We start from the raw sequence: 26,459 nt of genomic DNA on the forward strand, positions 1-26,459 counted from the left end.
GTCTCTCTCTCTGGCTTGGTCAGCGTCACGGTTACCCTGGCAACCGGGCCCGCCGGCCGACAGTCTCAGCTCCTGCTGCGCGCGCAATCGGCGGTCTTCACCTCGGGGGGGGGCGACCCCCGCCCTCCCTCCCCCCTTCCCCCCCTGCCCTCCCTTCCCCCCTCCCTACCTTCCCCGCCCTCCTCCTCCCCTCCCCCCCCGCCCTCCCCCTCCCCTCCCCCCTCCCTTCCCCCGCCCTCCCCCTCCCCTCCCCCCCTCCCTTCCTCCCCCCTCCCCGCCCTCCCCCTCCCTCCCCGCCCTCCCCCTCCCCTCCCCCCCTTCCCCACCCTCCCCCTCCCCCCTCCCCCTCTCCCTCCCTCCCCCTCCCCCTCCTCCGTCCCCCCTCCTCCCTCCCGCCCTCCCTTCCCCTCCCCCTCCCCTCCCCCTCCCCTCCCCTTCCCCTCCCCCTCCCCTCTTCCCCCTCCCCTCCTCCTCCCCCCTTCCCCTCCCCTCCCCTCTCCCCCTCCCCTCCCCCCTCCCCTCCCTCTCTTCCCCCCAGTCGCTCTCTCTCTTCCCCCCAGTCGCTCTCTCTCTTCCCCCCAGTCGCTCTCTCTTCACCCCAGTCGCTCTCTCTCTCTCTCTTCCAACAACAACATTCCCTCAAAAAAGCCTCGGCACCGCCGGGCACTTCAGCTAGTATATTATACAAAATAACATAAACAGGATGTGGCCCTGCTGGCTGCACTGGATTGGTGATGAGATGATCGACATAAAGAAACTTGCATTGCACACTGACTGTTTGGTGAGGGTATTATACCATTTTAGAGTGATATAGATGGAGGTTTCGCTGTGTAAGAGAGCGCCCCACCGTCATGTAAGAGATGCAATTATCTTCTATCAACGGGTCACTTAATGGAAACATGCGGGCTCTGAAACTGGTAAGACCTTGTTGAAATGTTCTCTTCTTCTTTGAGGTACAGTTCCACCGTGAGTGTTGGGCGGGCTATTTGAGCATGAGAGCTGAGCTTCACTCATCTGCACTCACTTTCCAGGGGCGGGGGACATCATCAGACGGTGATCAGGGACTGGAACACCGGTAGATTGTCCGTCCTTCTCTCCCTAGCTGAGAGGAGTTGAAAACAAGTTGTCGCCCGCCAAAAAAATAAAATAAAAGCGACTGGTCCTCACATCAGGTAAATCAGCGCTGATCGGGTTCAAATCAGAAATTTCTCTGACCTTAGGGGTGCATCGGGCCACTGGCTGAGAAAATTGCAATGTTGCGGCCAGCTAGGAGACCAAAGAACAATTTTCTCCGAAACGGTATTCTGCAAACATCAGACGTGGGGAAACAGTAGCCTTGTTGGCAGTATAAAGTCATAGGAATTGTGAATATTTTCTAAATACGAATTGTGAATATTTTATCAGTCGGAATTGTGAATATTTTCTAAATAGGAATTGTGAATATTTTCTAAATACGAATTGTGAATATTTTATCAGTCGGAATTGTGAATATTTTATCAGTCGGAATTGTGAATATTTTCTAAATAGGAATTGTGAATATTTTATCAGTCGGAATTGTGAATATTTTGTTTAAATGCAAATCCAATTTCGCCCCATGCAGAAATAGGCTCCGCCTCTAATATCTTCTGTGCGGCACAGAAGGAGGCCATTCGGCCCATGGTACCGGTGCCGGCTCTCTGTCAGAGCTGTTCAATGAGACCCAAACCCCCACCCGCACCCTGCTCTTTCTCCATAGCCTTGCAAATTTGAACGTGTTATTAGTCTATCGGAATTAAGTGATGCTAAATTAGGTTATTTTGCTTTGTCCCAGTTACAGGGATTGGGAGCTGGGAGTATGAAAGATGGGGAAGTCTGACCATTAGAAGGCTTCGTTTGGCTCTAGAATGGTTTTTTTTTCTGGTCACTAGGCGTAGCGACCTCAGAAGCAAATTTGGCAATTTATTTTGTTTTTTTCAACGAATGTAAGTACAGTCTAAAAGAACCCGCTTACAATTTCATGATAATACCGAACAGATGGAACCTCCCTGAACACATGTTGCTATACACTGAAACCAAAAGCATTCTTGCACCCTCCCTGAGGGTAACTGAGGGGGTTCGGTTGCATTTCACCCCAGCCATATTTATTCAAGTCCTCCATGCGCTCTCGCTCCCTCTTCACTCCCTCCCTCTCTCCAATCAACACCCTCCCCTCCACACCCTCTCCCCAACCCGCCCCTCCCCTTCTCCTTCCCCTGCCCTTCTCCCTCCCCCTCCTCAACTAACACCACCCCCTTCACACACTCTCCTCATCCCACCCCAATATCCTCCCCTTCTCTATACCCTCCCCTTCTACCTCCCCATCCCCATCCAACACTCCTCCTCTCCCCTCCTCCATCCCCTCCCCTCCCCTCCTCCATCCCCTCCCCTCCCCTCCTCCATCCCCTCCCCTCCCCTCCTCTCCTCCATCCCCTCCCCTCCCCTCCTCTCCTCCATCCCCTCCCCTCCTCTCCTCCATCCCCTCCCCTCCTCCATACCCTCCCCTCCTCCATACCCTCCCCTTCCCTCCTCCATACCCTCCCCTTCCCTCCTCCATACCCTCCCCTTCTCCCTCCAACACCTCCCCTCCACAGGCCCTCTCATATCCTTTCCCCCTTCCCCTTTTCCCCTTCCCCTTCCCCCTTCCCCCTTCTCCTTTCCCCTTTCCCCTTCCCCTCTCCCCTTTTCCCCCCCTCTTCCCTTTCTCCCCTCTCCCCTTTCTCCCCTCTCCCCTTTCTCCCCTCTCCCCTCTTCCCCTTCCCCCCCCCTTTCCCCCCCCTTTTTCTTCCCCCCCTTTTCCCCCCCCTTCGCCCCCACCCCTCCCAAGTCGCCTAGCTTGATGGTAATGAATGAAGGATGCTCTTGGCCATGAGGTTACAGATTGCGGTGTTATACAGTTCTGCTTCTGCTGATTGCTCATTGTGCCTTATGGTTGCTCAGGTTTGGGCTGTTGGATTTGTCCTTGGTCTGTCCCACTTAGCATGGTAGCGGTGCCACATGACATGATCGAGGATGCTATGAGACTTCAAGAGATCGGGTCAAAATCCACACAGGACCGCTATAGCTGCCAGGTGGAAAATACCTCACTAAGTACTTTGAATTCAATTCCATGAGGTAAGCGGCCACTGTGTCGCGCTTTGCTACATAATTGTGTACCTCTAATTGCCTAACATAGACCAGGCACACAGTCAGTTACGATAATTATAGAACAAAGTAAATCCAACGTGCATTTAACATTGATGCAGTCAAAACATCGATTGCTATTTAGTCCCGATTCCATCTTCATGCAATAAGTAGTTTTTAAAATTTGTTTATGGGATGTGGGCGTCGCTGGCAAGGCCAACATTTATTGCCCATCCCTAATTGCCCTTGAGAAGGTGGTGGTGAGCCGCCTTCTTGAACCGCTGCAGTCCATGTGGTGAAGGTACTCGCACAGTGCTGTTAGGTAGGGAGTTCCAGAATTTTGACCCAGCGACGATGAAGGATTGGCGATATACTTCTAAGTCAGGATGGTGTGTGACTTGGAGGGGAACTTGCAGGTGGTGGTGTTCCCATGTGCCTGCTGCCCTTGTCCTTCTAGGTGGAAGAGGTCGTGGGTTTGGGAGGTGCTGAAGAAGCAGCCTTGGCGAGTTGCTGCAGTGCATCTTGTAGATGGTACACACTGCAGCCACAGTACGCCGGTGGTGGGTGGAGTGAATGTTTAAGGTGGTGGATGGGGTGCCAATGAAGCAGGCTGCTTTGTCCTGGATGGTATAAAAACAGAAAAACAGAACTGACGAAGGGTCATCGACCTGAAACGATAACTCTGTTTATCTCTCCACAGATGCTGGCTGACCTGCTGAGTATTTCCAGCATTTTCTGTTTTTACTTCAGATTTCCAGCATCCACAGTATTTTGCTGTTGTCCTGGATCATGTTGATCTTCTTGAGTGTTGCTGGAGCTGCACCCATCCAGGCAACTGGAGAGTATTCCATCACACTCCTGACTTATGTCTTTGTGTAGTGGTCCAGAACGTGTAGCTCCTATTGCATGCAGAAATCCTCCTTCCCAATCTGGTGTATATAACAGGCCTCCAAAGCACAGTTGAACAAACCACCCACCTTAACTATGTTGCATGTTCAAGCTTAATAATTAAGATTCCATGGGCTAGATTTTCAGTATAGGCAGTTTTGGGGCGCTAACCTTAGCGCCCGCCCGAAGTTAGCGCCCGCCCCAAAGTAGCGCCCCGTTGCCGGGAATTCAGTGGCTTCGCCCTAAGAGGTTGGTGGAGCGCTAAAAGAGGCGTTCCACTACTATCTTTAGGCGCTAAGCCGGCGGTCCAGAGGGATAGCGCCCAGGCAGGGCGCAGCGCGGGTGCGGTCATTTTTGGACTGACAGCAGACCCCGTGGCGCCGACCAGCTCTTAAAGGGGGAAGGGACGAATTGGTCTGCTGCCACGCCCTGCACACTGCAGCCTTGCAAAGAGGCCTCAACACTGCTGCTCAGCCCCAGGGAGTCATGGCAACACCAGAGAAGGCCCGTCAGCGTGCCCTGTGCTTCTCAGAGGGTGATCTGGACATAATGGTCACAGCTCTGGAGGTGAGGCGCAAGATCTTGTTCCCAGAGAGTGGGAGGAATCCAACCCACCACGACTACACCAAAGCCTGGAAGCAGATCGCCCAGAGGGTGACGTTCACCGGCGATGCCCCCAGGACCCACAAACAATGTCGTAAAAAATACAACGACCTGACCAGGATTGTCAAGGTGAGTAGCCTTTCCAGTCTCCTCCTCATTCTTGCATGTACACCTGACATGATGGGCAAAGGGAGCTGAAAGTCCTATTGGCCAGCCCTCAGCCAGCAGCATTGGGACAGTCATGAGCATCAAATGGCCATTCGGCACTCTACACTTTGGCCAAGCTATTCCACCATGGGAGGCTGTGCACACTACATCAGGGCTTCACTCTGGCCAAGCTATTCCACCATGGGAGGCTGTGCACACTACATCAGGGCTTCACTCTGGCCAAGCTATTCCACCATGGGAGGCAGTGCACACTAAATCAGGGCTTCACTCTGGCCAAGCTATTCCACCATGGGAGGCAGTGCACACTACATCAGGGCTACACTGCGCACTTACAGCCCGCCCTTTCTCTTGCAGGCTAAAGTAGCCTTTAATCGCCAGGCCCATGCCAGGGGTGGCCGCGCCAAGCTGCAGAAGCTCACTCGGCTGGAGGAGCGCGTGTGTGTGCTCATGGGAGCCCGTGTGATCGTCCCCACAGCGTGCGGAGTAGCCGACCCTCCACTGCCCGGCAATGGTAAGGACCTCGCCTTTTGGCCCTCTCGCGTCGCACTGGCCCATCCGAGCTACCTCCTTTGCCACTGTCCCACCAATGCGCTGAATGCCACCAGTCCTAACTCCCTCGCTGACGCCATCTCCTCACTCTGAAGCTACTCTTGTGCATTCCTGCTTTCAGCTGGTGACGACCAGGACCCTGAAGCTGCCAGTGACAGCACCTCCGAGCAGGAGGAGGAGGAGGAGGAGCAAGCCGGACCATCGGGGGAACAGTCACGTCCCGCAGGAGAGGAGGAAATGCTTGACACCTCCTCACTGGACGAGTGCCTGGAGGAACTGTCGCAGGGCAATGCAGCTTCTGGGACCAGTGGCGTCCAGCCACCCAGGAGCCGTGCGCGTGGCCCGCGGCCTTCCCCCCAAAGGGGGGAAGGATCAGAGGGGAGTGCTGCTGATCGGCACACTCACCGCCACCAACGTGGCAAGGGTCCCTTAGTTCGGCCCCCTCCTCCCCAGCGGGAGAGTTGCGACTCCAGTCCGGACACCTTCACCTCGGAGGAGGTGCGGAAGCTGGATAAGATGGCCGAGGATTCGGACCGGCGCCACACGGAGCTCATGAGCGTGGTGGGGCGCATGCCTGAGGCCATCGAGTCGCTGGCGACCAGTGTGCGCGAGTTCGGGGCAGCAACTGCCGCGAGTGGCCGCATGCTGACTGATGCCGTCAAGACCCTGGCGGATGTGATGCGCGCGCACACCAGGACAACAGGGGCACTCACTGCTGCCACATGCGCTGTCTCAGGCAGGCATCGCCAGGGCAGCCGCCGCGCTGGACCATCCCAGCAAGCCGCCCCTCGGCTGATTGTTGCGGATCCTGCAGTGCGGGCCCGGCCGAGTGCCACCGCGCCACAGCACCAGCCAGCGCATCCCAGACGCCAGCTGGCCCACATTGCGCCATCCGTCGCCGCCATTCCCCCACTGGGGCGTCAAGGGCAAGCGGCTGCAGCTGATGGTGGCCAGGCTCAGGTGCGCCACTCAGCAGACGGCCCCTCGAGGCCCAAACGCCGTGTAGGCCGCCCCCCAGCGGCATCTGGCGGAAGGGCATCTGAGCCTCAGGCACCTTCCCCCAGCCTCGCAGCAGCCACTGGGCAGAGCTTGCGAAGGAGCAGCAGGCCGGGCAGGGGAGGCAAAAGGCTGGGCATGGTCTCGCCCTCGCGGGCCACTCAGTAGAGGGTGTGGCCAGCTTTCCTTTTATATGGCGGTGGCCATCTTTATTTTGCCCATGGTTGTGTTGTTGGAGGGCTTATTTTTTGCGTTAGGCCGACGTTGAGGCCCGGTTTGAAGAAAGGTGGAGTGACTCCTCCCCAGTTTGTGGGAGTGAGTCGTTTGTTGGGCTTTTTGTGGGGCCCGTTTATTGTTTTTGGGGATTCATGTGGGAAGGGCTTTTCATTTTTGTGTAATAAAAAATTATCTTTATTCATGCAGTCTCCATGGTTGTTCTTCTTAGTGTTTGTTGGCTTCGCCGGCTGAGGGCTTGCGGAGCGGCTGCATTCATCTTCCCTCATGGCCCCTGGCCATTCCCTGACAGGGGGCTTAGAAGTACCGTGTAATAAGGTGGCGTCGTGTGGCCCTTGGCCCTGGTCGCTCCCTCCTGGGAACGTACTCCTGCTCCTCCTCCTCCTCCTCCTCATGCTCCTCCTCCTGAGGTGCTGGTCCAACATCAGGTGGCAGTGCCTGAGTCCTGCGGATAGCCAGGTTGTGTAGCATGCAGCAAACCACCACAAATTGGGAGACCCGGTCCGGCGAATACTGGAGAGCTCCTCCGGAGCAATCAAGGCAGCGGAACCGCTGCTTGAGGACCCCAATAGTTAGCTCGATGATGTTGCGGGTGGTTTGATGGCTCTCATTGTAGGCCTCTTCAGCAGCGGTCCTGGGCGCGCGGAGCGGGGTCATGAGCCAGGTGCACAAAGGATAGCCTTTGTCCCCGAGTAGCCATCCTCTTGGGGGAGGCTGTGCCTGGAACATGTCATGCACAGTACTCTGCCGCAGGATAAAGGCATCGTGGCTGCTGCCTGGGAAGCTGGCATTGACTGCCATGATGCGCTGCTTGTGGTCACAGACCAGCTGCACATTCAGAGAATGGTAGCCCTTCCTGTTGCGATACTGCTCGCCATGCTCCAGAGGGGCCCGCAAAGCCACATGCGTACAGTCAATGGCGCCCTGCACCAAGGGGAATTCCCCGAGTCTGGAAAATCCCAATGCGCGCTGATGCTGGCTCTCCAGGGCCATGGGGAAGGAGATGAATTGGCTTCTCCTTCTGAACAGTGCTTCGGTCACCTGGCGGATGCAGCGATGCGCGCCGTACTGGGAGATGTTTGCTATGTCCCCAGCAGCGTATTGGAAGGAGCCGGTGGCATAGAAGTTCAATGCCACCATCACCTTCACTTCCACCGACAGAGACGTCCTGCACCTGAGCTTTGGCCGCAGATCTCGGCGAAGCAGGTGGCAGATCTCTGCAATCACCTCCTTTCGGAATCGGAGCCTTTTAACACATCGCGCGGCACTCATGTTTAGGTAGGAGCGCTGCTGGCGGTATAGTCTGACTGGGTAAGGCCTACGTGGCCGACGCCTGTAGCCCCCTCTGCCTCTAGCCAGGGCTGCCCCTCTCACAATGCGTCTGCGAGCCCTACGGACATGGAGCTGCAGCTCCGCGTTGGCACCCCATGCAACCCCCATCAAATCCTGGCAAACACTCAAATTTCCAAAAGGCCACTTGCAGCGCTCTGGCCTGAGTCCAAAAATACCTGGCTCTTGCTGCTTGAAACCAGTTAGCTATCCTCCTTGTTGTGTCTCCAGAAATGCGTTGCACAAGAGTGTTTTCTGAAAAAAGGCTGGCCTTTATACTGGAGAGCACGTCCCCTTTAATTTGCGCCCCCCGGGGCCCGTGCTGGTTGTGTTGCGTTCCTTTTTCCAAACGCTCCGGCTGCCAGCCGCACAATGGGGCGGTCCGACTGAAGTTTGGAATCGGGGCGCACAAAGGGCGTTGCACGAGGATGTGACGTCATTTTCTGCGCGCGCATCCGGGCGGGCGCTAAACTTTGCGCCGGCGCTAACGGGCAACTTAATTTGGGGCGGGGCGCAAACTGCGCTGCGCACGGGCGCTACACGCATAGCGCCCGAAAATCACTTCTCTTAAGGCGCTAACTGCTGGCGCTATCAACTGAAAATCTAGCCCCATAGTCTTAACACTCTTAATACTTTTTGACTAAAAAATGTGTACAGTTACTTTGTACAGTTCTGGTCACCACATTACAGGAAGGATGTAATAGCACTAGAGAGGGTGCAGAGGAGATTTACGAGGATGTTGCCAAGGCTGGAAAATTTTAGCCGTGAGGAGAGATTGGCTAGGTTGGGGTTGTTTTCTTTAGAACAGAAGAGGCTGAGGGGAGACTTGATTGAGGTGTCTAAAATTATGAGGGACCCAGATAGAATGGATAGGAAGGACCTATTTCCCTTAGCAGAGGGGTCAATAACCAGGGGGCATAGATTTAAAGTAATTGGTAGAAGGATTAGAGGGGAGTTGAGGAGAACTTTTTACACCCAGAGGGAGGTGGGGGTCTGGAACTCACTGCCTGAAAGGGTGGTAGAGGCAGAAACCCTCATCACATTTAAAAAGTACTTGGATATACACTTGAAGTGCCGTAACCTGCAGGGCTGTGGACCAAGAGCTGGAAAGCGGGATTAGGCTGGATAGCTCTTTTTCGGCTGGCACGTACACGCTGGGCCGAATGGCCTCCTTCCGTGTCATAAATTTCTATGATTCTATGATTCTCAAGCAAAGAGTGTACAGGCACACCAGTTCGAGCGTGTGGCATTTTGAGTAAAACCTCCTAAAAGTCTATTTGTTGCTTGATTTTGAATGAATGCTAACACCGATAATGTGGTAACTGTCAAAGCGGCTGATAAACAGGATGCACGCCCCTTCAGAACTAAAAGGCGAGCAGTGCTGTCCTGTTGCTGACCACAATGAGATGGCGTTTGACGTGCCAATGATATAGAAAGAAAGGACTTGCATTTCTCTCACCGGTAATGAGGTCTGGATCTCACAGAAAGCTTCCAAACCAGCGAAGGACTCTGGAAGTGCAGTCACTGTGATAATGTCGCCAAATGCGGCATTCAATTTGGGGCACAGCAGGGGGGAGAATTGGGTTGCCCTGCACCTCCCGGGGTGCAAAGTCCCTAGTGCCCGGGCATGGCGCCGCTAACGCCTCCCGCGAAATTCAACGGGGAAAGCTGCAATCCTCACAAAGCCATGCAATCCTCACTTCGCCTGTTGCTCTCTGGCGAGTGAGAATGAAATGTAGCCAGCGCTCTTTGAACAGAGAGCCTCAGTGACCTCCCTTACACAACGGTGGAGGGCAAACTGCGAGATGCTGCAAATATCTCCAGCTCCAGCCTGGAAGGAGCCCGATGCATAAAAGTTCATGGCCACGGTCACCATCACAGCCACTGGTAATGCGGTCCTCGCTCTGCTCTCGGGTTTCAGTTGTGGCTGCAGCAGGTGGCAGATTTCAGTGAGGACATCCTACCTGTTCACCACTGAGGTTCTGGTAGGAGAATTGCTCCCTGAACACCCTGGGCTGATATGGCCTGCTGCTGAAAGCCCTTCTCCTCCTCCCTCTTCTAGCAGTTTGCAATGCTCTGTGTCACCTCTTCTCATTCTCCTAATCATGCCATGCTGTATTCAAAGGGGAAGGCCTACTACTGCACCCATGCCTGGGAACAACTGGTTTGTGCAACTGCCTTGACGTCAGGACGAAAGTCCATCAGCACCTGCCACACCTCTCCCTGTTGACTTTAGCAACTTTAAAGAACTCTTGAAAGCATCAAACACTTGCACAATCATAGCAAGAGCCAGTAGAAATCAATCAGCAGCTAAGGTGAAAGTAGTTAATGATCCCGTTAAATAGCGCTGGTGTGTGTGTGTGTGGGGGAGGGGGGGGTGAGGGGGAGCAGAGTTCTTCCTGCCGCTGAATGCATGTTCAACTGTGCAAGCTTAAGAGAGGGCATTCGCTGGAGCGTTAATGTCATGATCTGGCTGCTCTGCATGCTTCTGGTGGATGCTCACTGCACGTGCACTAACGCCCTCACCAATATGGTCTCCAGCGCGACGCGCACCAGAAGTATGTGCACATGCCGCGGGCACCATGTTGGACCTCTAAGGGCACTCGTAGCACTCAAAAGAATGGGCACTTCGGGTCATACATTTGCACTTTTGAAGAGAAAAAGATTGTTGAAGTCAAGCATAGGTCCCTTGCAGTCAGAATCAGGGGAATTTATAATGGGGAACAAAGAAATGGCAGACCAATTAAATACATATTTTGGTTCTGTCTTCACAAAGGAGGACGCAAATAACTTCCCAGAGATGTCGGGGAACATAGTGTCTGATGAAAGGGAGGAACTGAAAGAAATCGGTATTTGTAGGGAAATGGTGTTAGGGATGGGATTGAAGGCTGATAAATCCCCAGGGCCAGACAATCTACATCCTAGGGTACTTAAGGAAATGGCCCTAGAAATAGTAGATGCATTGCTGATCATCTTCCAACATTCAATGGAACCTGGAACAGTATCCATGGATTGGAGGGTAGCTAATGTTACCCCACTATCCAAAAAAGATGGTAGAGAGAAAACGGGGAATTACAGACCGGTAAGCCTGACATCGGTAGTGGGGAAAATGCTAGAGTCCATTATAAAAGATGTAATAGCAGAGCACTTGGAAAACAGTGACAGGATCGGACAAAGTCAACATGGATTTACAAAAGGTAAATCGTGCTTGACTAATCTATTGGAATTTTTTGAGGATGTAACTGGTAAAATAGATAAGGGAGAACCAGTGGATGTGGTGTATTTGGACTTTCAGAAGGCTTTTGATAAGGTCCCGCATAAGAGATTAGCATGTAAAGTTAAGGCACATGAGATTGTGGGCAAGGTATTGACTTGGATAGAGAACTGGTTGGCAGAGAGAAAGCAAAGAGTTGGAATAAATGGGTCTTTTTCCAAGTGGCAGGCAGTGACTAGTGGTGTACCACAGGGATCGGTCCTTGGACCCCAGTTATTCCCAATATATATTAATGATCTAGATGAGGGAACTAGATGTAATATCTCCAAATTTGCAGATGACACTAAGCTGGGCGGGCGTGTGTGCTGTGAGGAGGATGCCGAGAAACTCCAGGATGATTTGGACAGGTTGGGTGATTGGGCAAAAGCATGGCAGATGCAGTGTAACGTGAATAAATGTGAGGTTATCCACTTTGGTGGCAAAAACAGGAAGGCAGATTATTATCTGAATGGCAATAGAGTGGGAGAAGGGGAAGTGCAACGAGACCTGGGTGTCCTTGTGCACCAGTCGCTGAAGGTAAGCATGCAGGTGCAGCAGGTGGTTAAGAAGGCAAATGGTATGTTGGCCTTCGTAGCAAGAGGGTTTGAGTACAGGAACAAGGATGTCTTGCTGCAGTTGTATGGGGTCTTGGTGAGACCACATCTTGAGTATTGTGTGCAGTTTTGGTCACCTTATCTGAGGAAGGATGTTCTTGCCATGCAGGGAGTGCAGTGACGATTCACCAGGCTGATACCTGGGATGGCAGGAATGACGTATGAGGAGAGATTGGGTTGATTGGGCTTATACTCACTGGAGTTTAGAAGAATGAGAGGGGATCTCATTGAAACGTATAAAATTCTAACAGGACTAGACAGACTAGATGCAGGAAGGATGTTCCCAATGGACGGGGAGTCCAGAACCAGGGGTCACAGTCTAAGGATAAGGGCCTAGAAATTGGTTATAGCCCCGTTTGGGGCGCTAGTCCTGGCGCTGCACAAAGTTTGGCACCAGGCGCAATTTAGCGCCACCTACCGCGATATTGGGTTTTAGCGCCCCTATGGTGATTGCTGCGCTAAATCAGGCATTACACAGGACTCTTAAGGCGCTAACCAAGCGGCGCAACCCAATTTTGCGGCAGCGGGGTGCAGTGAAGGTGCTGTCAATAATCACTTCCCCCCAACACATACTGGCGCCGGCCAGCTCTTAAAGGGGCGGGTCATCAGCCACGGGCACAGATGATAGCCATTGTCCCCGAGAAGCCAGCCTCCTGGGTGAGTCGGGGCCTGGAAAAGATCTGTTCCAGAAGTCCTGCGAAGGATAAAGTGTCGTGGCTGCTGCCTGGGAGCTGCGCATTCACTGCGAGGATCAGCTGTCGGTGGTCACAGACCAGCTGCACAATCAAGGAATGGAACCCCTTGCGGTTGTGGGCCTCCTCCGGATTGAATACAGGCGGCCGCAAAGCCACGTTCTTGCAGTCAATGGCACCCTGCACCATGGGGAAGACTGCCATTCCAGCGAAGCCCTCTGCGCACTCCCGCTGCTTGTCTGGGGTCATTGTGAAGGAGATGTACTGCCGCCTCCTTTAAAACAGGGCATCAGTCAGTTGACGGCTGCAGCAATGCTCCGCAAACTGCGAGATTTTGGCTATGTCCCCAGATGCAGCGTGAAAAGAGCCACTTGCGTAGAAGTTCAGGGCAACAGTTATCCTCACAGCCACCGACAGAGATGTCCTGCATCTTATCTGAGGCTGCAGATCCTGCTGAAACAGGTGGCACAGCTCAGTCACCACCTCCTTTCTAAATCACAGCCTTCTGACACACGGCTCCTCCAACATGTTCATGTAGGAAAACTGCTGTCGGAAAACCCTGCCAGTGTAAGGTCTGGTGTGGCGACGTCTGTTGCCCCTCCTCCGTCTGGCCATGCCCCCCCCTGTCCCTGCATCTCAGTGCCCTTCCAAATGATTCAACAGCAGGATGTTCCCCTCCAATGCAGCCCCCATAATAAGTGCGCTCAGGAAGTTTTCCCATTGTAAAAGCTCACCAACAGCAAGGCGATGGTCAGAAGGCTGAAGTTCCTCTGCCTGCGCGGGCTCAGTGGTCAAAAGGCTTTCTGTGGAGATTGAGGCAAAGACACAATTTTAAACCCAACTGGCGGTTTGAGTAACACAGGGGATAGGATGGAAAGCTGGTGACGCCAAATATTACTCTGAATTGACTTCAACGGAATGGAAAGTCTGGCCAGGTGTTAATTGCACTCATATCCTGTCAGTTTAGGGAGTTTTGAACCAGGGGTCACAGTCTCAGAATAAGGGGTTGGCCATTTAGTACTGAGATGAGGAGAAATTTCTTCACTCAAAGGGTGGTGAATCATTGGAATTCTCTACCCCAGAGGCTCAATCGTTGAGTATATTCAAGACAGAGATCGATAGATTTTTGAATATTAAGGGAATCAAGGGATATGGGGATAGTGCAGGAAAGTGGAGATGAGGTCAAAGATCAGCCATGATCTTATTGAATGGCGGAGCAGGCTGGAGGGGTCGAATGCCGAATCCTGCTCCTAATTCGTATGTTCTTATTTTCTTATGTTTCCCGAAGGGCCAGTTAGGTTAAAATTGCTCCCTCCAAATGTGGAGAAGTAGGGAAAGCATTACTTCGTATGTAAGCATGATATTTCTGATCTGGGATACCGACATTGGGTGTACAAAGCTGAAACTGACCCATTCAGCCAGAACCAACGCCTGCACAATACTGACCTGAAGGTGCAGAAAAAACACAACTGTTTAAATGATTGGCACTTTCGCTGAATGTCAGGGCACACTTGCATCTTGCCTGGTGCAAACAAGGATAGCACTTTGTGTTCCCTTCCTTCATTATGCTTACTTTGTATATTCTCGCGGTTGTGGACCAGTTCTGCCAAATCCTTATGACCGTAAAATAATTTGCAATCAGTAAGTATGCGGTTAGAATGTTATAATACAATGGGCCACGGGAGTGTATCTTAATTCGTGGGCCTAAGGCTTGGTCATTACACTAGCATTCTTTTTTAAATTGTAAGAAAATTGATATTTGAAGAGTTTTGCCACAAGTCTAGCAATGGATGGACATTTTCCTGTCGACACATGTGGGGTAGATGCAGTGAACTCTGCCAGAATGCACGGGATTGAAGGCCGATAAATCCCCAGGGCCTGATCATCTACATCCTAGGGTACTTAAGGAAGTGGCCCTAGAAATAGTAGATGCATTGCTGAACATCTTCCAACATTCAATGGAATCTGGAACAGTAGCCATGGATTGGAGGGTAGCTAATGTTATCCCACTATTCAAAAAAGGTGGTGGAGAGAAAACGGGGAATTACAGACCGGTAAACCTGACATCAGTAGTAGGGAAAATGCTAGATTCCATTATAAAAGATGTAATAGCAGAGCACTTGGAAAACAGTGACAGGATCGGACAAAGTCAACATGGATTTACAAAAGGTAAATCGTGCTTGACTAATCTACTGGAATTTTTTGAGGATGTAACTGGTAAAATAGATAAGGGAGAACCAGTGGATGTGGTGTATTTGGACTTTGAAAAGGCTTTTGATAAGGTCCCGTATAAGAGATTAGCGTGTAAAGTTAAGGCACATGGGATTGTGGGCAAGGTATTGACTTGGATAGAGAACTGGTTGGCAGAGAGAAAGCAAAGAGTTGGAATAAATGGGTCTTTTTCCGAGTGGCAGGCAGTGACTAGTGTGGTACCACAGGGATCGGTTCTTGGATCCCAGCTATTCACAATATATATTAATGATCTAGACAAGGGAACTAGATGTAATATCTCCAAGTTTGCAGACGACACAAAGCTGGGTGGACGTGTGTGCTGTGAGGAGGATGCTGAGAAACTCCAGGATGATTTGGACAGGCTGGGTGATTGGGCAGAAGCATAGTAGATGCAATATAACGTGGATAAATGCAAGGTTATCCACTTTGGTGGCAAAAACAGGAAGGCAGATTATTATCTGAATGGCAATAGATTGGGAGAAGGGGAAGTGCAACGAGACCTAGGTGTCCTTGTGCACCAGTCACTGAAGGTAAGCATGCAGGTGCAGCAGGCAGTTAAGAAGGCAAATGGTATGTTGGCCTTCGTAGCAAGAGGGTTTGAGTACAGGAACAAGGATGTCTTGCTGCAGTTGTACAGGGCCTTGGTGAGACCACATCTTGAGTATTGTGTGCAGTTTTGGTCGCCTTCTCTGAGGAAGGATGTTCTTGCCATGGAAGGAGTTCAGCGAAGATTCACCAGGCTGATACCTGGGATGGCAGGATAGATGTATGGGGAGAGATTGGGTCGATTGGGCTTATACTCACTGGAGTTTAGAAGAATGAGAGGGGATCTCATTGAAACTTATAAAATTCTGACAGGACTGGACAGACTGGATGCAGGAAGGATGTTCCTGATGGTCGGCAAGTCCAGAACCAGGGGTCACAGTCGAAGGATAAGGGGTAAGCCATTTAGGACAGAAATGAGGAGGAATTTCTTCACCCAGAGAGTGGTGAACCTGTGGAATTCTCTACCACACAAGGCAGTTGAGGCCAATTCATTAAATATATTCAAGAAGGAGTTGGATATATTTCTTAAGGCTAAAGGGATCAAGGGATATGGGGAGAAAGCAGGGACAGGGTACTGAATTTGAATGATCAGCCATGATTGCATTAAATGGCGGAGAAGGCTCGAGGGGCTGAATGGCCTACTCCTGCTCCTATCTTCTATGTTTTTATGTTTCTATGCAAGGCAACATGGAAGCCGGAGATTGGATTATTTTGCTTCTCAAAACTGTGGCGGTGAAGGAGATGTGCCAACGGCAACAGCTTGCATTTAGATAGCACCTTTAGCCTGGCAAAATATCCCAGGGTGCTTCGCGGGAGTGAAATCAGACAAAAATGGACTAAATGAAACCCACCAATTTAGAAGAAGCTGTATCAGAAGTAACGCTTTGCTTGTTATTTTTAACCTTGAAACCCATGTCCTGTTGGAAAAAACATTTTGGTCCCTTTCTCATATCCTGTCAGCTGTTTCCTGATCTAAACCCAGTGATATCTTACACGATCGCTCAGGCTGGTTGTACAGCCAGATCTCAGGAGTCCGCCTTTACTGTGAATAGGTCACTGCATGAAAATGACAATGAAGTTGCGTTCTACCCCTGCCTTTATTCTAATGTCGTGTCTCTTTACCACAGGTAAGCCAGTGCTTGTATTCAAAGATATCTGTTAACTGGATGGAAAGAGACATGCGATGGATGGCATATCCTGAACTGAGCTACATAAAGGTTTGCAATCGCATATGTAATCCCTGGGAAAAGCAGGGGGACATGATAACTTGTTAACAGAGTCCCAAACACCCCATTGAAAGGCTCGTTGGATACATGTGCCTTGGTAATGAGTATTACCCAGCAGGAAAGTCCCAGGTTGAGTCAATGGTCCGCTCTGTTGGTGGGACCCAGTCGGGTGCAAGTTGGTACAATGATTAACCTCTATCCCAGAGGGCTGCGGAGGCTCAGTCCTTGAGTATATTCAAGACAGAGATGGATAGATTTTTGAATATTATGGGAATCAAGGGATATGGGGATAGTTCAGGAAAGTGGAGATGAGGTAGAAGATCAGCCATGATCTTATTGAATGGCGGAGCAGGCTCGAAGGACCAAATGGCCGACTCCTGCTCCTATTTCTTATGTTCAACCTTTCTGGGCCAAGGGAAGGGAAAATCACTTGTGAAATTGTGCTTTATTTCCTCGGACATATGGGCGTGAGTATAAGGGACCAGGTTGTGAAACTCAACGGTGTTTGCCCACCCTTACTGTCCAAGTAGAAAGATTGGTTCATGAGGATTTGGCCACCACCACCTTCTCACGGGGCAACCAGGGATGGGCAATAAATGCCAGCCTTGCCAGCGACGCTCACAGCCCTGAGAATAAATGGGGGGGGGGGCGGGGGGGGAATCAAATTGGGATTCGCAAATTGCATTGAGTCTGGGAGGTCATCAGATGCAGCGCGAATCGTGCGGTATTGCATGGGTCACTGGGGCTCAATATCGGGCAATGGGCGGCTGATGTGAGACTGTCCCGTGTTTGCTCTACTGCCCTACAGAGAGGCTGAAGTTATAACGGGAGTGTCCAGGTGTACCTTTCAAGTTTCAGGACCGCTCCCCCACTGTATCCGCCCCACCAAAAAAAAATAAATGTGAAAACCAGCAGTCGAGCCCAAAACACCAAGAACAAAACCGGTGTCAGGCGCGGAGAGGGAGAGCTGCCGGGGCCATAGATACCGGACTCCAGTTTGACTCAGTACCTTCAGGAGAGGAAGGTTAAGGGAAGAAAAATGAAAAGAGACGTGTTAAATAAAGAAAAAAATTGATCATGTTAATTAATATATGGAAGCGGCGTAACGAGTGATGACTTACTGGAAGCTTTAATGTGCGTTGTTTCTAACAGGAGCTCGTTCAAATAAACACCCTATAAAGCAGGTACCTGTTTTTATGAAGCTGGCTGAAGGCCAGACAATGACTATTAATTGCACCGTTAATTTCGCTGGACCTAAAACATGCACATGGCTAAAATATGACCTGGAAATATCAGAAGCCAATCCAATGTACGGCGGAAGAGTATATATTAAACGCCTTGGAAATTCTGGGATGCAGGATGAGCGGATGACATCTCTGCGGATCAAGAACCTTACAGAATGTGATTCTGGAACTTATTATTGCACAGTGGATAGCGTGGGCACGATAAGTAGGGGTGGAGGGACGATCATTACCGTAACACGTAAGAACATTGCGTTAATTTTGATTGTGTGTCTGTGCGTATGTGTCTGTGTGCGATAGTGCGTGTGAGTGAGTGTGTTTGTGTGAAAATGTTTGTATATGTGCGTGAGTGAGTGTGTGTCTGTGTGAGAATGTGTGTGTGTGAGAGCCTGTGAGTGTGTGTGTGGGTCTGTGTGAGAATGTGCGTGTGCGAGTGTGTGTCTGTGTGAGAATGTGCGTGTGTGAGTGTGTGTCTGTGTGAGAATGTGCGTGTGTGAGTGTGTGTCTGTGTGAGAATGTGCGTGTGTGAGTGTGTGTCTGTGTGAGAATGTGCGTGTGTGAGTGTGGGTCTGTGTGAGAATGTGCGTGTGTGAGTGTGGGTCTGTGTGAGAATGTGGGTGTGTGTGTGAGAATATGCGTGTGTGAGTGTGTGTCTGTGTGAGAATGTGGGTGTGTGTCTGTGTGAGAATGTGCGTGTGTGAGTGTGTGTCTGTGTGAGAATATGCGTGTGTGAGTGTGGGTCTGTGTGAGAATGTGGGTGTGTGTCTGTGTGAGAATATGCGTGTGTGAGTGTGTGTCTGTGTGAGAATGTGGGTGTGTGTCTGTGTGAGAATGTGCGTGTGTGAGTGTGTGTCTGTGTGAGAATATGCGTGTGTGAGTGTGGGTCTGTGTGAGAATGTGGGTGTGTGTCTGTGTGAGAATATGCGTGTGTGAGTGTGGGTCTGTGTGAGAATGTGCGTGTGTGAATGTGTGTGGGTATGTGTGTGTGTGAGTGAGTGTGTGAGTGAGTGTGTGTGAATGTGTGTGTGGGTTTGTCCCAAATACATTGAAACACTAACGTGTGGTGGTGGGGGGTGGCGGACTGAGGGACGACTCTCACTGTGATCTCAGTGTAGTGATATGATAATGGTGTTCCGATTTCACTAGAGCAGCACTGAGCAAAACTACCCCCTCCCCCAGTTTCACTATTTCACGAGAAATGCCGATCAAAGGACACCTTCAGAAACTCAGTTAGGCTGTAGCTACATAAGCGACTGATGATCCTGTTCCCGAGGCTCTTGGATGGCTCGGGTCCGCCAGAACAGAATAATTGTCACTGGGAGGAACGGAAACCCTTAAGGGAATCCGCCCGAATTTCTGTCTATTGATTTAAGTGTACGCCTTATGGGGCGAGCTTCCTTACGGGCCTGGGGTCCTCTCCGCCGAATTTGCCTTTATTCCCTGCGCCCAAGTGATCTAAAAACTGCAGATGGAGGAACAGAAAGAAGAAGAAAAAAACACCCGTTTATATTCCTCCCACTGGGGAGAAAATCCGTCTAAGGCGGGAGAGCAAAGCGGGTCTTAGCGCATCAGCCACCCGTTATACGCCCCGTCCGATATTCGGTTCGGGCAGGCCGTGTAACGGGCGGCCGATTCTTCACCGCCCGCTTTGCTCTCCCTCCGAAGGTGAACTTCTACCCAACTAGTTTTTACAATCACTCCCCAGTTCTGTAGTAAATCAGCAGAAATACACCAAGAAATACCATTACTTACTTACAGACCACCCCACCCCCACCCAACCTCCCCGCTATCATTATTATGGCAAGTGCACAGAAAGAATAGGTATTCATTTGCCCTGGCACAGATGCTTGTCTGACTTTTCTTCCGATTATAATTTTAGGTGCTCCACAAAGTGTTCAGTGCGGTTCCATCAACATCATATTCATTGCAATGTCGGCCGGACTGACAGCAGTGCTTTGCATTTCACTAATTATAGTGTCCGTACGTCTCAATCAACGAAAGAAAGGTACTTTGATATATTTAATCTTTTATTACTGCTACGACTGTGGCAATTGCTCGACTTTCAATGCACGCCTTTCATCCTCTCGGCAGCCCCACTGCTTTCAAATGAAGTTTTCTGCTACCTTGTCCTATTCTAACTTGTTTTATTTCTGAGGACTTCAAAACCAACGGACTCTTAGCTCATTTAGTCTTCCTTTCCGTTTGCAATCTCCTGTCTTTTATAACCTTATTTCGTTATTTAACCCACTCCCACACACCTTTTTCAACTGTAGTGGTGTCATGATTTGGATCTCTCAATAAAAGTATGGAAGCTATTTATTATTATATATTATTACATTTTTCATTGCTTGCCGAACCTCAACAGTGATTAAAATGACCTTGAAAAAATGGAGTTCAATGGTGCCCACTCCCTCCTCCACCAGTGCACCGTGGCTGCAGTGTGTACCATCTACAAGATGCACTGCAGCTATTTGCCAAGGCTTCTATGGCAGCACCTCCCAAACCCGCGACCTCTACCACCTAGAAGGACAGAGGCAGCAGACGCGTGGGAACACCACCACCTCCAGGGTCCCCTCTAAGTCTCACATATATATTGCCGTTCCTTCATCGTCGCTAGGCCAAAATCCTGGCACTCCCTCCCTAACAGCACTGTGGGTGTACCTTCACCACACGGACTGCAGCGGTTCATGCAGATGGCCGACCACCATCTCAAGGGCAACTAGGGATGGGCAATAAATGCTGGCCTTGCCAATGACACTCACATTCCAAATATGAATAGAAAGAATTTATTATGAGCAGTGACAATATATACATGTTCATGAGTTCAGGTATAAAGTATCAAAGATCATTCCCAAACACGTTTAAGATTATGATGAGTTTTAATGTCCATCGCCAATTTTAGGTAGTGGTAACCAAGTCAAGGGAACGTTAAAAAGCGATAATCACTCAGGGAATGGGTTAGGAAGTTTAGTTCATTGAATTGAGCCATGTTTGCCTATTTTCTTGGGTTGCACTATATTAGATGGTGCTTGCACGTAGAATGGTATAGTTATATATACACCTCTGTTCAGTCCGTAAGGGTGACCCCGAGCTTCCGGTCGCCTGTCATTTTAATTCACCGCTCCATTCCCACTCAGACCTCACCATCCTCGGCCTCTTGCATTGTTCCACGGAAGCTCAGCGTAAGCTCGAGGAACAGCACCTCATCTTCCGATTAGGCACTTTACAGCCCTCTGGACTCAATATCGAGTTCAACAATTTCAGATCATAACCTCGGCCCCTATCATATTTTTAATATATTTTTTATCCACACTTTTGGTTTGTGCCTTTTCCTTTTTTTTCTCTCCCACATGGCAGCTGTCTCATTCTGCCAACGCATTTCACACTTCATCCAGAGCCATCCTTTATTTCTTTACCTGCCCTATTACCATCTCATCTCACCTTGAATATCTCTTAATGTCTCTTCACCTCACACAGGCCTTCCCTTTTGTTCTTTCATCCCCTCCCCCATTTCCCAGCCCTCAAACTTGCTTTTTCATCCATTTAATTTCCTGCTTTTTTCTCAGTTCTGACGAAGGGTCTTCGACCTGAAACGTTAACTCTATTTCTCTCTCCACGGATGTTGCCTGGCCTGCTGAGTTTCTCCAGCTTTTTCTGTTGTAATTATGATATAGTTATGTTCATTGTGGTAGCTCTGTTGGTTGTCAGCGACACACCAAGTCCTTGACTAGAGGATTATATCTAGCAGGAGAAGTGTCTCAGAGTTTGTTTGGACAATTTGGGTAAGAAATAGTGCTTGACACTTTAATGGGCAGGAACAAAATGGAGGTGGGGCAGCGCATGCAGAAGCGAAATACCTCCAGTATATGTCGGCGAGGTTTGGGCAACGCGTTACCCATGTGGGCACTTAGGTTGGCAGGAGGGGCCCTGTGACTTTGCTGTTCATCTAGGATCCAATCAGCTGTGGGGCGGGGGTTGGGGTGGGTTCTAAGATGTCTATATAGGTGGAATGGGTTATTAATAATAAATGTTTCAGCCTCAAATTCAAAAGTATGAAGACTGGTGCAAGAGTCATTCTTTAAGACACTGGCATGTTTGCCAGTATATGACATTTTCATATCTATTGCTGATTATTTTGTTGCATGCCACACATTTTGGCAAATGAAACTTCCATCAAAAAGCCATAGCTATAACTTACCAGGGTTTGAAACTGCAGATGAAATCATCATCACGGATTCAGATATAATCATCTTCTGATTGTGTGTTTTGTTCTTTTTTTTGCAGCTTGCATTGCTCTTCAGAGGTAAGTTGATATATTGCTTTCATTTACATTACCCCTCTCGTTCCTCCTAATCTGCACCATCCCACTCCTTTTCCCTTGTCCCTGTATCCTACCTGCATTGAACTCGCCTTGTAGCCTCTTTGCTGAATCTATTTGTTAACAATGTGTTTTCTTCTTCCATAGACAGTTTGTTGCGTACATCACTGAAAAGTCAACAGGTAACTGATTTCTAAATTGCAAAAGGAAATTCATATGGTCACAAATCGGTTTGAATGAAGAAGCCCCTTCGACCCATTCGAGCTCATCATCTCGGAACGCCAATTTTAACGTCTTCAGCATCTAGTTATTGCTAAAGTGCGTCAAGTGTCCTAGCACTCTTTCTCTTTCAATTCATCCCATGAGAAGTTGTATTCCACTTTTGAAGTCAATGGGCCGCCTACTTTTACTTGCAATATGCCTTGCACTAATATTTACTGAACTTATCTTGCCACCGATCAGCGCTATCCAGCTCTCGCCATAATATTTTGGCTGTCTTCTCTGAACACACATGATACCCCCTTCAAACTCAGCTCCCGCTGCCCCCCCCACCACCCCCCCGAGCTTGGTGTCATCTCTGAAGCAACTACTTTGCATTGAGGCCAGGTTGTGTATGAATACCAAAGATAAGAGGGGTCCCTGTCGTACCACTCAACACTTTCCTCAGTTGCGACCGAGTGTCTCTTAGGATTATGCTCAGTTCAGTTCCCTTAGGCACGCCCATGTCTTACCCTTGGTTTACACCCACCATAACATAGAAAGGAGTCCTCCGTGCCACACATTATGAAGGACCTTTTGAAGTCAAGGTATGCTACATGATATGGCTTCCCTCCCCATCAGTTTTTAATCTTCCATCATGTTGCTGATTATTGATTCAGCTCGTTTGCCAATCATTGAGTTCAGGCAAATTACTCTGTAGTTATGATGCATGGCTCTGTCACCCTTTTTGAATATAGGAGCTATATTTAATACAAACTAAATGGTACAATTTTAAAGGGGGTGCAGGAGTAGAGAGACTGTGGGGGGGGGGCCTCACATACACAAATTTCTGAGGTGGCAGGAGAAGCTGATTGGTCTGTTAAATAGCATACGTGATCCTTGACTTTACAAGTAGAGGCATAGAGTATAAAAACAAGGACAAAATGCTAAACCTTTATAAATCACTAGTTAGGTCTCAGCCGGTGTATCGTGTCAATAAATGCAGCCTTGCCAGCATTACCTGCATCTCCAGAACAAATGAGGTGTCTGACAAATTTTCTTCATTTCCGTTTTACTTCGCCTCTCGTGAAACCAGCGATTCAGGCTATGATACAGTCCAAGGCCAGTTGCTAGGCAACCCCCACCCCATACCTCAACATCGTGCCCATTTGATGTTCGAGCTAATCCTGCACACGAATAAGAATCACAGCATGAATCTGTTCACCTGAATCACATGCTGGTGCTCAAAGGGGAAGGGATACGACTGAGGGAGGATTGCACCAGAGGTCCTTTCAGCAGGTTCAATGGGAAATGGTCAGCAGGGTCATTGGGTAATAGTCAGCAAGGCCACTAAGTAATATTCAAGAGGGTCACTCGTAATGGTCAGAAGTTATTTTATTAATTATAAATGGTAAACATTTACAAACCACTGGTTAGGCCTCAGCTGGAGTATTGTGTCCAATCCTGGGCACCACACTTTAGGAAGGCTGTCAAGGCCTTGGAGAGGGTTTTTTAAAAATTTGTTCCTGGGATGTGGGCGTCGCTGGCAATGTCAGCATTTATTGCCCATCCCTAAGAGTGCAGAAGAGATTTACTATTATGGGTACCAGTGGTGAGGGACTACAGTTAAGTGGAGAGACTAGAGAAGTTGGGATTTTTCTCCTTAGAGCAGAGGAGGTAAAGGGGAGATTCAATGGAGGTGTTCAAAATTATGAAAGGTTTTGATAGAGTACATAGGGAGAAACTGTTTCCACTGGAATGTACTAGCTGAAAGGGCAGTGGAAGCAGACTCAATGATAACTTTCAAAAGGGAATTGGTTGTATACTTGAAAAGGAAGATTTTGCAGGGCTATGGGGAAAGAGTAAGGGAATGGAACTAATTGGATAGCTCTTTCAAAGAGCCGGCACAGGCACGACGGGCCAAATGGCCTCCTTCTGTGCTGTATGATTCTATGATTCTAATTGCTTGTTTCCAGTCTTGTCGAACTGACCTGGGCCCCTCAAAGGGGCCATCAGTGTTTCACAAATATCAGTCTCTCCAAGTACCACGTGGTGTAGTTTATGCATAGTGGAGGATTCATCCATTTTCATCATCTTAAGTCTTCCGCTTCACTTAATATCAAAGTCCTAGAGCATACATGAACTATTTGATCTTAGTTGGTATGTTTGCTTCCTTGTGAAAACCTCAAAGAAGCACTCATCTAGTATGCTAACTATTTATCTTCATGCATAATTCGGTTTAGTTCACTTAGGCCTTGACTCTTCTCTCTGGCTACTCTCTCTTAACACCGTAGTATTGGAACACATTTTTTGGCATTTGGTTTTGCATCTTTTACCCTATAACTTTCCAGTTTTCTGTTGGCACCACCAATCTTGTAGATCTACTTCAGTGTCATTTTGTACACCACTCACCCTCTGGTACTTTTGCCAATTAACTTAAATCGGTGTCCTCTGGTTACCGACCCTCCTGCCACTGGAAACAGTTTCTCCTTATTTACTCTATCAAAACCGTTCATAGATATGGAATCAGATCGCTGGACAAACTATAGGAATATGGGCCCAGATATTCCGATCGCAGGCCTCCTGCGGGCGGAGGACTGCGATCTGGAAAAATCTGCGCCCTTACCTGAGGGCTCCCGGGAGGCGCAGAGCTCTGATGCTAGGCCTCTCCAAACTGCTGGTGCACAGGGCCCATGTATCCCAGGGGCGCAGGTAGTTCGCAGTGTCCTTGGGATCACGTGGGCCATGGGGAGCCAATCCAAGAAGGGAATCTCCCTCCATACATTTGACAGGAAGACCTGTCAAATATATGAATGGAGATCAACCCCAAAATATAGGAAAACTTTAAATAATTTTTTTTTTAAATCACATTTTTAAAATGACTTGAAAGTACAAATAAATTAACTATTTAAAACAAAACTTTAAATTTTTTAAAAAAATAATTAAAGTTTTTTACGGGGCTAAAAATAAACGTACCTTTTTTTAAAAAGTATTTTAAAATGATAAATCAGTGGAAATTTAAAAAAAAAAAAACTTTTTTCTACTCTTATCCTGGTAAAAGGAGGCCTTACGCCTTATTTTACCAAGCGTAAGAATTGTAAGGGCTTTCTGTGGGCAGAGGGTCTCCAAAAAATGGAACTGACCACCCGCAGAGGCCCTTCTCCAGCGCAACTGGAGGATCTGTCGAGAGCTTTCTTGACAGATCGGAAATGCTGGTTTCCAGCGCATGCACAGTGCATGCCTGAAACCGGCATTTCCGATGTCCCTACGGGTGTGTACACAGCACCTACCCACCCGTAGGGATTGGAATATCTGGCCCCATGATATCTGACCTGAATAACAAAGTCTAGAGAACAAGAACACCGGACAATATTAAATCAGTGGATGACAAATGGAAATCCTTCAGAAACAATGTGAGGAAATGTAGGACAAGTATAAGCATCAGTGCAACAGAGGGAAAAATATACTGTCAACGAGAGAATTAAAAGAGAAATTAAGGAGAAAAAATACAAAGCTTGCAGGGAGAAGGGAAATGGCGAGATGAGGAGAGTTTTTTTTACTGTTATGATCTAGAATAAGAACATAAGAAGTAGGAGCAGGAGTAGGCCATACGGCTCGACCAAAGAGGCACGATGGGCCAAATGGCCTCCTTCTGCACTGTAAGATTCTGTGATTCTACCTTGGGCAGGTCTTAAAGCTTGTTTTGCGTGCCACAATCCTAATTGGACCACAGTTAAGTTTTTTTCATTTCAAAACACAAGGTTGTGTTCTAAAGTGACAAAAGACACACATCAAACATGTATACGATAATTTTACAAGAATTCAATTAAAGGATCTCTAATGTTGGAAATGTCCAGAGCAAGGGGGCGCAACCTTAAAGTTAGAGCTCGGCCGTTCAGCGTTGATGTCAGGAAGCACTTCTTCACATAAAGGGTAGTGGAAATCTGGAACTCTATGCCCCTCAAAAAGCTGTCGAGTCTGGGGGGCCAATTGAAAATTTCAAAACTGAGATTGTTCGCTTTTTGTTAGGCAAGGGGTATTAAGGGTTACAGAACCAAGGCGGGTGGACGGAGTTGAGATACAGATCAGCCACGATCTCATTGAACGGTGGAACAGGCCCGAGGGGCTGAATGGCCTCCTCCTGTTCCTAGGTTCCTAAAAACTGACACTGTTGCAATCGCACAGCGGGTCAAGCATCACCTGAAAGAGACAGAAAACATACTCTTTTAAATGA

At 49.2% G+C, this 26,459-nt stretch overlaps 1 protein-coding gene across 2 annotated transcripts in view; it reads left to right on the forward strand.

Annotated features, from left to right (window-relative positions):
* The first annotated feature begins 665 nt into the window (after positions 1–665).
* The window catches only part of LOC147096004 (uncharacterized), a 28,651-nt gene continuing 2,857 nt past the window's right edge, over positions 666–26,459 (forward strand). Inside the window, exons 1-6 of one of the 2 annotated variants that reach the window (XM_085974970.1) lie at positions 666–917; positions 16,370–16,459; positions 17,621–17,950; positions 19,589–19,714; positions 21,994–22,012; positions 22,175–22,209. In XM_085974970.1, the coding sequence (XP_085831096.1) occupies positions 17,665–17,950; positions 19,589–19,714; positions 21,994–22,012; positions 22,175–22,209 (466 nt within the window). In that variant the 5' untranslated portion in view covers positions 666–917; positions 16,370–16,459; positions 17,621–17,664. Of the gene's footprint in view, positions 918–16,204; positions 16,460–17,620; positions 17,951–19,588; positions 19,715–21,993; positions 22,013–22,174; positions 22,210–26,459 lie in introns of those variants that run through there. The other variant, XM_085974969.1, reaches the window with a different exon arrangement.

This window comes from Somniosus microcephalus, unplaced genomic scaffold (genome assembly GCF_052327205.1).
Source record: "Somniosus microcephalus isolate GS21.2 unplaced genomic scaffold, FLI_Smic_1.0 unresolved_chr1, whole genome shotgun sequence".
In the NCBI taxonomy this organism is placed as follows: domain Eukaryota; kingdom Metazoa; phylum Chordata; class Chondrichthyes; order Squaliformes; family Somniosidae; genus Somniosus; species Somniosus microcephalus.